The sequence below is a fragment of the Cetorhinus maximus genome, chromosome 12 (assembly GCF_964194155.1).
Source record: "Cetorhinus maximus chromosome 12, sCetMax3.hap1.1, whole genome shotgun sequence".
NCBI lineage: Eukaryota > Metazoa > Chordata > Chondrichthyes > Lamniformes > Cetorhinidae > Cetorhinus > Cetorhinus maximus.
The window spans coordinates 52950552-52962621 of NC_135890.1; the positions used below are offsets into that span (position 1 = coordinate 52950552).

Here is a 12070-nt window from a genome sequence, read left to right on the forward strand (position 1 = left end):
TCAGGCAGGCAAACAGCCTGGGGTGGGGGTCCCTGTTATGGACCATCAAGGGCGGCCCACCCAGAAGGCCACTGGGAAGCCACCTTGATTTACCTGGCAGCCCCACCCCCCACTTGGCAGTGAGGGGCTGTGCTGATGCCAGTAAAACTCTGCTGGAGGTGCAAGGTGGCCTTTAATAGGCCAATTAATTGCCTTAATCCGTGACACAGCAGACAGACAATTTACCAGCATCCCCGCCTCCTAGCCCACCCTCTGGGGAGCTGCGAGGTCTCGGCCAACATTTCAAGTCAATGTCCTTTCATCATAATTGGAAGTGTTTAGAGATGTAACAGTTTTGAAGCAATATAGGGAAAGGATGGCAGGAAAGTAAAGAACAAATAGAAAGATCTGAAAGGCAGGAGAAATTAAATGACATAGAGATGAAAATGTAAGGCAATAAGAGATGATAATGGGCAGTACTGACATGAATCTTGGGACAGGAACAGTGTCATCCCTTTTGATTTTTAATTTCTCCTCCATTCCGCTGGATCACAGACATTTCCAGTTGTCCTTTCCTCCCATACCCAGCCTTTCCCTGCCTTGCTTAAACACTGCCATCTCTCTGAGCATTCCCAGCTCTGAAAAAGGGTCATTGACCTGAAAGGTTCACTCTGTTTCCCGCCTTCCACATGCTGACTGACCTGCTGTGTGTTTCCAACATTTTTCTGGTTTTATTGATGACTCTCCTCGTGGTCCAACAGCCTTTATCTCAGTACCAGGTGGTGAAGAATTTGGGACGGCCTATTGTGACAGTTGACATAGCAAAATTGAGTAGAAGCGGCTGGCCTAGCAACTTGTCAGTGAAGTGTAACCAAAGATTATGACGAGGGGAAGTAAACTTTGTGAGCAAGGAGTGTGCGCCCATGCAAAGCTTTTTAATATGTAGCTGAACAGAAAGACAGAAGTGGGTGCAAAATAATGTTTCTCCTGTATGTATTCCCATCACTTGCTCCATATGGGACAGCTTGCTGTAATTTACTGGGTGGTTTTGTATTGTTGTCCTTACCCCTTCACTGCAGGAGGAAGGAGTTCACGCCCAGAGGGGGATGAAGCATCGACTGTAGTCCATAGTGCTTTGGCGTCAGGGCAGAGGGCAACTCAAGACTCCTCTCAATCTTCTAGGGACAACAATACCAACGGTGATTCTGCAGCTTGCTGCGATGGGCGCTGCCTGTAAATAGAGAGGGCTGCAACTGAACCACTTGTTTGCAGTACTCCCCAGGGATTTGTTTGGCTCTGATGCTGCTTCAGAAGGGTTAGCTGCGGTAGTAACACCCTATAAGGTGGACGTTCGGATTGAATCAGATACTGAGCTGTAGAATTGCAGTGACTGATGTATTTCACAGATTTGGACTGACGTAGTGCAAACCCTGTGTGTAGTCGCTGCTGTTGGTGATTTGACGCCTGGTTTGTGACCGGGGGGCATTGAGCCATTGCTCTGCATTGATGTATGGCGGGGGGGAGGGGGGGATTTATCAAAGTGAGTTTTCCTAACTGGAGGTCTCCACGGTTAGGCTGACGTCAAAAAAACATTGAGAGGTGTTGGGCTTTATAAGAGCAGAACTACTCGCCAGTAAAGAGAAACAAGAGAGGCAAAAAGCAGCACGCTCCCAGGCAGAACAGCTCCAACCATCCACAGGACTTTGTGAATTCCCAGGGAGCCTACGCCGAGGCACTGCCAAGTAAGTGGAGAGTTCCCAATCCCGGGATGTAACACATTCAAACCGAAACTGTGCCCATTTTTCCACATGCTGTCTTCAACTCGGATCCTCAAGTTGGGCTCTCTACTCAAGGGGAAGAATTGTTACAGTTAAAACATTTTTTTAAACCAATAAATTGGTGTTAACGAGCCTTATGTTGCAGGCTTGTCAATAATTAGAAAGTGAACTTGTATATTTCGTTGTATTTGTTTGCGAGGTAGTGTTAGGGAATTTTAACCAGAATAGTTTTTCGATTGTATGTTCTCGCCATTTATCAGTTTGGGAATCTGACACTGTTTGGAGTGATTGTGTTATTGGGGGAGCTTCCCCCACATGCTCTGCAATCGGGAAAGAGACAAAGAGCCAAAGTGGGTTAGAAACCTCCGGCTTTTCCGATTAATCGGTTCAGCGTAAGAATTGGTTCCAGCGGGTAACGATAAAGAGACTGGAGCTATATCGGTGCAACTTTCTTTTTGTGTTCGTTTGCAGGTACGAGGAAGCCATGCACTGTCTGAAACTCTCCACCCTGCTCCTTGTCGCCTCCGTGTCCCTGAGCTCTTTGGACGAATCACAGGCTGCCCCGAGCAGGTCTGTGTGCCAGAACCATTATTACTTTTTTCAACAAAAACTTAACCTGCTATTACTCTCTTACTGGGTAATATTTTGACCGGTGACAGATCAGCAATTTAGTAATTTGCGATTAGTAAATATTCCCCTATTAAAGATATAAACTTATGCCACAGATTGATCATTTCCTAGTTAGCACTTCAAGGTTACGGGAAACTGGTTACTATAAAACAGAAGATGTAGGAATTCGACAGCGGGAGAACTGTGCTTAGTGAAGCCACACCAGATCAGGGATGTGAGAAAGTATGCCACATCTATTCTAATGCTTATATCGTAAAATACCAGTACAATTTTGTTTTTATGTTTTTTTTCTTTTTTAACTGTCGATGTTTAGTCTTCCAAAAGTCTGTGAGGTATAGCATCTATCCCAATGGTGAGGGCTTTTGTAGTTTAGAGCATATACATTATTAGAGCGTCTGTCAGAGAGACAATTGGTGAAAGATTTATTTTTTTAAATCTGCAATTACAAGGGCAGTTTAAATCTTTCCAGCTTCCTCCTTGTTGTTAACTATGCCAGCCTGGGCTCCTTGATAGCACTCTGGTCTCAGAGTCAGAAGGTTGTATTTTCAATTTCTACTCCAGCCACTTGAGCACATAACCTAGGCTGGCACTCCAGTGCAGTACTGAGGTAGTGCCTTACTGTTGGAGATGCTGTCCGCCTTCTCAAGTGGATGTAAAAAAATGTGCCCAGAGCAGAAGTGTCCCTCTATAACCTTACCAGCATTATTAAATCAGGTTATCTGGTCAGTTATCTCATTGCTGTGACTTTCTTCTGTATGTAAATTAACTGCCCCATTTTAAAAGTATCGTAATCCTTGTGTTATCAGACACTCTACCAATCAGAATTCTCTAATAACTGGAATCTCTGACTGCTCAATTTATTTTTAAAAGAGATAATTTTCAGTGTTCAGATAATGCATTCTTAAAAAAGAACCAATAATATCAACAATAGATTGTAAATCTGCAGAAGTTGTTCTTAGATTTTACAGTGAAATTATAAATTATTGGGTCAGTTTTGGTTAATGTGATATGCCGCACTTTGTCTTGCGTCCGGAGTAATGTAACTCCTTGTTAACTGGCATTTTTGATTAACCGGCACCACCCATTCCCGAACATGCCAGATAACAAAGATTTTACTGTGCTTTGTTGGCTGTGAATTACTGAGATCATGAATGGTGCTATATAAATGCAACTGCTTTCTTCTTTCTTTCTCTGTCACCCAACCTGATTTTGCATTTAATCAGTGAATGGAGTGATGATATATAGTAAATATGCAAGATGTTGTATCCATTGGGTCTAGCCATTGACATGTGTGACCAGGACACATGGGGCATTTATTCATACAATGGATTTGTGTAGTCTGTACATATAAAGCCCTACAAGGTTTCTTCGTGTTCTCTGTGCTCCTTCAATTCTGGCATCTTGAGCATCCCCGATTTTAATCGCTTCACCATTGAGAAGCAGTGCTTTCAGCTGCCTTGGCCTTAAGCTCTGAAATTATTTCCCTCTCTGACTCTCTACCTCTATTTTCTCCTTTAAAATGCTCCTTAAAACCTATCTGTCTAACCAAGCTTTTGACTATCTGTCCCTACACCTCCTCTGTGACTCACTGTCAAGTTTTGATTGATAACACACTTGTGAAGTGCCTTGAGACATTGTGCCTTGTTGAAGATGCTATATAAATGCAAGTTGTTGTTGGCACTGTTGTATGGATATATTAGATTTGTCTAAATAAATATCAAACTTAACAAAAGTACAGGGTGTGCCTTAAGTTGATGCATATAATTGTGAAGCCAGGTGTCAGCAAGGGCCGTAAGTGTAGGATCACTGTAAGAACTCAAAGGGAGCTGGCTATATTCCTGTCAGCGAAGACATCGCTGTCCTGTTGACCCACCTACCTTCTGTCAGTGGAGATGTCTTCCAGTGACAGAAGGTAGGTGGGTCAACTGGACAGTGACAATAGTCACTATTGAGCTTGATTGATTGCTGCCAGGAGTCAAAGAGAAATTTGGGGTGAGTCAGGATGGGGAAATTGGGAGATCAATTTGTAATCTGTGCACTTAACTGCTCTGCAGTTTTGAACAAGATAAAATATCATTTAAAAAATTGGGCTGATGTGCTCATGTAGTCGAGAGAGTAAATATTTCAGTGTGGGTTTTAAGTGTAATTTTTAATTTTGGTTAAACTACAGGGAGAAACTTTATTTAATCCAACAAGAGTGTCCAATTAGAACATTTGTTTAATGTAAACATGCAATGTTTAAAAATCTAGTGACTGAAAAAGTGACATTGCTATGTCACATAAGGACAACTTGTATTTATATAGCATCTTTAATATAATAAAATATCCCAAAGCACTTCGCAGGAGTGTAATCAGGCAAAAATTGACACCAAGTCAAAGAAGGAGGCATTAGGAAAGGTGACCAAATGTTTAATTAAAGAGCTGTGTATTAAGCAGCGTATTAGAGGAGGAGAGAGAGGAAAAAGAGGGTTCACAAGAGGCCAGAGTTAAAGGAACATAAGAGTTCTCAGAGGACCCTAGAGCTAAACGAAGTTATAGAGATAGAGAGAGGCAAAGTTATGAAAGGATTTGAACATGAAAGTAAGAGCTTTAAAAATGAGGCATTGGAAGACTGGAAGCACAGGGGTGATGGGTAAACTGGACTTGGTGCAACTTAAGATGTGGGCAGGAGAATTTTGGGTGAGTTAACATTTACAGAAGGTGGAAGGCCAGCCAGGAGAGCACTGAAAAAGTCAAGCCTGTAAGCAACCAAAGCTAGAATACACAACTCTCCAAGCCACATCCCAAAGGGTATGTTTGCTGTTTTTTTTCTCTCTTATCTTGTTTATTGTTTCTCACTAAATCATTTACTCTGCACTCTCTAGAAGCCAAGGTGCTGTGCCCCCTGAGTGGAACTCCTGGTTGGTCCCTGTGCTGAGGAAGAGGGCCCTAATGGGCTGGTCAGCTGCTTTACCTGTGGAAGAGCTTTTCAAAGCTAAGAGGTACTATTCACACACATTGCATGACCCCAAACAAGAATAATCTTCAGCTCCAGTGACTGGATTTACCCCACCATACAGTATCCTGACCACTTGCTGAGATGTGTAAACAGCTGCAGGTGTTGAAAATCTGAGTTAACAAACAGAACATGCAGGTCACTTAACATCAGAGAAAAGAAAAGACGTGTTAACATCTTAGCTGTACATCCATCCTCATAGTGAAAACTAGAAAAGATAAAGAGTATTTTTGCAAAGTTGAAAACATAAAGACAAGAAAGAGAGGGGAGAGAATGTTATTATTGCACTGTGCACAGTCTGGTCTCCTTTTTGCAAAAAGGTAAAAGAGACTGCAGGTGCAAAGAAGATTTACAAAGATGATACCAGAGCTGAAAGATTATAACTATCAGGACAGTGTGAACAGGCTGGGGCCCTTTTACCCAGAGGGGTGACCTGATAGAGGGCTTGAAAATTATGAAAGGGTTCAAAAGGGTAGATGTGGAGAGAATGTTTCCAGCAGTGAGGGAGACCAAAACTAGGGATCATAAATGTAAGATTCTCACTGATAAATACAGAAGGGAATTCAGGAAAATTTCTTTGCTCATCTAGTGGTTAGAATGTGAAACTCACTGCTGCAGGGAGTAGTTGAGGTAAATAGTGGAGATGTATTTAAGGAGAAGCTAGATAGTTACATGAGGAATAGAAGGACATGTGAGTAGGGTGAGATGAAGTAGGGCAGGAGGAGGCTCAAGTGGGGCATAAAAACACCAAATAGATCAGCTGGGTCGAATAGCCTGTTTCTGACTTCAAATCCTATGTAATTCTATGTATGTAAAGAATCTTGATTTTTAAATCCAAAATAGTGGAAGAGAAAGAAGTCCTCTTCAAAGCTCGATGTGTGTTGACCAGTCCCATCTTCAGTACCACATGTAGTTTTGATCATAGAGAGACCCGGGAGCTGACCCTTTGGTCAGGATTTTACAGCTCTTCCCACCGGGCGGGATATGACGGTCCTGCCGAACAGAATGGAGATTTAAATGCCTCGCTGCATCCGCCGGGGGGAGGAGACACCAGACCGGGGCCGTAAATTCCTGACCCTTGTGTCACAGGTCTAACATGAAGTAATATTTGAGAGATATAGGGCGGAATCATCCCAGATTTTCACTAAGTGTTGGTAGCGGGCTTAAAAAAATGATGTTTTACCCGCAGGCCGGAATGGTGGGTTTCCGTGCCATATCGCCACTTCCCGCCTCATTAATTATGCAGCCACAGGAAACACGCCGTCTTGCTGGCGGGCATCCTCTGAATCGCCCGCCTCAGTGTTTCCTCACTCCGGCTGCCATATCTAAACTGCAGCCGCACACACAGTACCAATGCTTGCAGCCCAGGACTGCTCCAGTGGAGGCTTGGCCCTGAAAGCCAAGAAGAGTTCAGTGACCTGTCACTGGAATGCCTTTTGGAGCCCACCATGATGACCTCCACCCCTGCTCTGGCCACAGGAGGTCCAGCAATCTCACCACTCCCGGTGGTGGCAGTGGCAGTGGTGGTCAGTGCCAATGCTGCACAGAAGAGTTTGGCCATCCAGTGCCGAAAGAGGATGAATGATCTAATCCGTGCCACCAGGTAAGGCAACCATCTCATCGCTCTAAACTCACACACTCAAGCCCGCCACAAATTCACTGGAATCTCACTCACTGCCAGCTCAAGATACATCAGCACTCACTTTCTCACACACACGCTCACATCTCCATCTGGCCTCATCTCCTCTGGAGACTACCTCCTCAGTCCTCACCATCTCGACACCGCTTGCACAGATCAACTTGTGCCCCCAAACACACCCTGGGATATCCCCTTCCCCAGTACAGCCCTCGCCCTGCAGCCTCTTCCCTTGCCTGAGTCCACTTCTCCTCCTTCCCCAAGCAAGCCCTAGCCCTGCAGCCGTTGAAAAGCTGCCCTGCCTTACGGCTAGTCTGGTGGGTAGAGACCTGCCTGTCAGTCCCCCTAAAAGTGATGTGGCGCTGCCTGTGAAGCCTGGTGCTGATGACTGCGAATGCTGCCCGAAGCAATGTAGGCAAACAAACCTCGAAGTCCTGAGTGAAGTGCAGCCCACCAGGTGTATGTCGCTTAAGTGAAACACGTCAGCTTGCAATCACTCTGACGTGCCATGATCCAGCATGGGGGGATGATTCTGGTGAGCAGGGCTTATAATGAGATGCTAAAGTACTGAAATTAGGTCCCCGACGTGCGGTGGTGGGAAACGCAGCCCACCATTGACGGGTGGAGCGGACGATGGCAAACTGGTTTCACGATGGCGTAAAACCGATTTTTGGCCTTCTCGCCATATTGCCCGCTCACCGCTCACACTGCCAAACATGCCCAATGTCAACAGGAGCGGAAAATTCTGCCCTTCGGGTTTCATCTTTGAAAATAGAACAGAAACATTTGCATATCTCCTCCTGAAGAGCAACTTCTCATGATCAGCAGCATTCCCATTTTCTGATTGTTATAATCTATTGTTAATGCAGATTACTTTTCAAAGACTACAATTAAAATTTCAAACCTTATTTTCAAAAAATATTAAAACAACAGTTATACAAAAGGAAAATACTGTGAATATTGGAAATCTGAAATTGATGCAGAAAATGCTGGAAACACTTAGTCAGTCAGACAGCATCTATGGAAAAAGAAACAGAGTTAACTTTTCAGGTCGCTGACCTTTCATCAGAACCATAGGATCAGTCAAGATCTTTCAATGCTTGTCCATGGACATAGTGCAAATGCACATAAAGGAAAGTTAAAATTTAGGGTAAAGGAACTGAATGCTAATTGCTAACAAAATGTTAATAGAAACCTATTACAATATTGATTCAGTCATTTGCTCACGTAATAACGGTGAATGTATTGGGGGCTGCAGATTTGAATTTTTAGCATGGCAGCTGCCTTTTGATGAGACAAAGCAAACAGGTACCTGAAACAAATTAAGGGACAGGCGAAGAACAGTATTACACTCAGATGTTCATTGTATTGAATGATGGTGGTGGTGTGTTACTGTTCATTCAGGAACTCCCAGTTGCCATGGTTACATGCACCTTTACATGCATGTTGTAGTCTGGAGCTATGGATGTGATGGTAGAGACTCCAATTTTCTTTCCATCACATAGCTGACCAAGAATTTTTCCTGCTCTTATCGCCTGCCATTGTTGGAAGGAATTGCAAGTTGATATTCAACACGTTTGGCTGTGTTATGAATGCACCTTCCTTGGCCATCAAGTCCTGGAGTGGAACTTGAACCCAAAGCTTCTGGCTCAGAGGCAGGGATGCTACCCACTGCAAATATCGAGTGGTACGTCATTTTGAATTCACGCGCTAATCTCAGATTTTAGACTGTTTCAATTTATGCTATTGGGGGTGAGAAACATGATTTACTTATCTGCTTGTCACTGTGCAAATGGTCATGACTGGTGACTCTCAACTCCATTTTCAAGGTGGCATTTGAGGGAGGTAAGGTGAGCAAGAACAGAAGAAATTGATAGTGTGCTATAATAGTAAAGGGGGAATCTTGCAGTAACTGATGACTGTCAAGTTGCTTTATTGGACTTACATTGCAACAGTACCCCCTTCTCAAGAGCATCTTTAATAACACAAAAAACAGAGATATGAAAACATTTGTGAAATGGTGGATTTTTAAAAATTATATGTAATCTGCTGATGGTGTTAGATGTTCAGTGCATGATGTGGAGAAGTTAGGTTCATAACTAACAAAGTGAAAAGAATGCTGAACTATGAAGCTAAATCACTAGAGTGCAAGTTAGAGGAAGTCATACCATCCTGTATGGTGTTCTGGTCAGACCACAGTTCAAGGCCTCAAGACATAAGGGAAAACCACTGGAGTCAGTGGGGCCATAAAATTGACTCCTCTGGTGGGATTTTCCGGCCCCAACACCGGCAGGCATCGTCATGGGGGGATGGGAAAATTTGGACAGCCATTGACTTAAAATGGCTCTCCAAATTTTCGCATCCCACCCACAATGATGCCCATCGGTGTCGGGGCCAGAAAACCCTGTCCCTCGTTTCAGAAGTCTGATTGAGGCATTAAGATTTCTAAACTAGAAAGCAGACATCCAATTGGTAACTCTGTTGTGCTATATGAGAGCAAACAGTAGAGAAAAGGTAAATGAAATCCCGATAATTACTTAAAACGGTGTAAGTAGAACAAGGGGAGAAAGGGACACAAAATCAGACTGGTATAAGGCACATTTGGGACTTATACTAGGAGGTTCCTCACACAAAGAGTGATGAATACTCCCATATACATGAGGCAGAAATCTTGTTAAGAAACAATTGGATGCCAAAATAGGGGCAATTGTATCTTTTGAAGTAATTGAAAGAAGATGTGTTGAAAGACTTTCTAATGCACAATTATCTTGAGATTCGGTGTCTAAAGGGATATAAGGCTGGCTGTGGTACAGATAATGATTGACTCTGTAGGTATTATATGACTGATTTTAACTTGGATTCTTAGTTTGCTAGTTATCCTTAGGCCCTAACACTGTGCACACCTTTTTGGAAAGTAAACATTCATGTCATGGAGCTGCTAGTGCTTAGAGCCTGTCTGCCACTTTGGGTGCAAACTTTTAGGTGCATTTGTGGACATAGTGGGTTCATTTCATCTGGTAGCAGGAGAGTGGATCTCTGAGTCATTTTGATCCATTCTTGGGCACCTCCTGTTGGATAACACAAAATGTGTATTCACCATTCACAGGGCTTGGAGAAAATGCTGTAGCTTAGATTCTCATCCTCTCAGCTGATATTAAGTGGCATATGTGGGAATGGAAGAAATAGTGATTTAAAAATTAATTTTGAAACACTGGCTAATATTCTTGCACTAAATCACTAAGAATATATTTAATCTATAATTTCCAAAGCCACATAAAATTACATTATACTAATCCTTATAAAATTGTTCTTGTACAATATTGCTATACTTGCGTACCAGGACCAACCTAGCCATCAGGCATTGGGTTTTGGGAAGAATCTCAGCTAATATTGTCTTAAAAGAGTAATAGATTTCATTCTGGATTTATAACATCTTTCATACAGTATTATTCTTGACAATATTTCCCTACTGCAACTGAGCTGATATTTCAACAATATTGACATGTGACTCGTTGTTTGATTTAGTTTCATAATGAGTAAGTACTTGACTTACTGGTTGGTTATTCATTGACATTTCCAAGACATTTTCTCGTACATGCAGTCTGTACATAGGATGGGAAACTTGTCTGCATTTTGGAGGGAAATCAGGAGGTGTTTTTACTGCACAATAAACATTAGAAATCTGGAATTCTTTCCCCAAAAGATTATGGAGCCTGGAACAATTGGAGCTTTCAGTTGGATTTATAGATTTTGTTTTGTTAGGTAAGGATAATGGGGTATTAAGGGAAGTGCAGCAAAGACAGGTAAATGGCATTGAGGTACAGATAAGCTATGATTTAACTGAATGACAGAACAGGTTTGAGGAACTGAATGACCTACTCCTATTCCTAAAGTTCCTGTTATGCAGTAAAATCAGAGTTACAATGACATTTTTCTCATGGGACTTCCTGAATAAGCTAAATTTTGCTCCTTTGTAGCACAAAGTATGGCCACCTTAATAGAGCCTATTGTTTATTCTATTTATTCTTACAGCATTCGTGTGAAGAAGAGGAAGTGTAACACTGCCACCTGTGTGACGCAACGTCTGGCAGACTTTTTGAGTCGATCCAACAACAACTGGGGTGCCTTCTACATGCCAACAAATGTGGGATCAAACACTTATGGCAAGAGAGATGCTGTGGGGCCATACAGCAGAGAACTCTTCAGTTACCTCCAACGTTAAAACTCAGAGCAGTCCAGGGCCATTTTCTTAAAGTTAGCAGATTCTTTCTGTAGCTCCAACATCAATAGAGGATGATAATGCAGTTTTAGAAGTTTCAAACAGTGGTGCCCTGTTTCACTGTTCCTGGCCTCTTGTGCTTCGGACAACAGTATGGATACGACCAGGTTCATTGCTCTATGTATGAAGTTCCCTGCATGTTTTTAATTTGAAGAAACCTGCTGGTACTACATGAATTAATTGTAATAACTAAGTTATTTTGAATCTATTAAAGACAAATATTGAGAATTTTTTTTAAAAGCTGGACTATATTTGAATTTCTATGTAAATGCTATTGTTAGAGGAGCATGAAATATATGTTTTCAGGTCAGTAAGGTGTGCAGAAGCCAATTGCTACGCTCAGGAATCTCCAAACCAAACTACTCAGAAATACATATGCATACTATCCATTAGTCTGGGGTGACGCTCACTGCCTTGGCCTGGTAGGATGCACCCTACTTATATAAGCACAGAGAACTAGCAACACTCTAATATGATGAGGAGTAGTCACAGACCGTAACCAGCTAAAGTCAGCACTCTGCACAGGAAAGCTTCATGCTGTTTAGCTAACAAGGAACAAGCTAGCCAATAGGATGCTGGTTTGAAAGGCTGTCTGAAGCCAATTGAGAAGTATCTCAGCCTCCGTGACCTGTCTACCCTTTCAGATCCCATTGATGAGTCAGGCCGGCTAGTCATTTATCAACCTTATAGAGTTAGATGAGCAAGAATTGGAGGAGATTTGACTGGAGCAGACACCTGGCATGGATTGAATCAGGCCAAATGGCCTGTTTCTG

The 12070-nt window shown here is 42.7% G+C and overlaps 1 protein-coding gene across 1 annotated transcript; it reads left to right on the plus strand.

Moving 5' to 3' along the window:
* The first annotated feature begins 1625 nt into the window (after positions 1-1625).
* iapp (islet amyloid polypeptide) lies at positions 1626-11533 on the plus strand. The gene is made up of 4 exons (XM_078552835.1): positions 1626-1721; positions 2229-2327; positions 5252-5368; positions 11051-11533. Exons 2-4 carry the CDS (start codon positions 2242-2244, stop codon positions 11238-11240), a joined length of 393 nt encoding a protein of 130 aa, XP_078408961.1. The 5' UTR covers positions 1626-1721; positions 2229-2241; the 3' UTR covers positions 11241-11533.
* Positions 11534-12070: the final 537 nt, after the last annotated feature.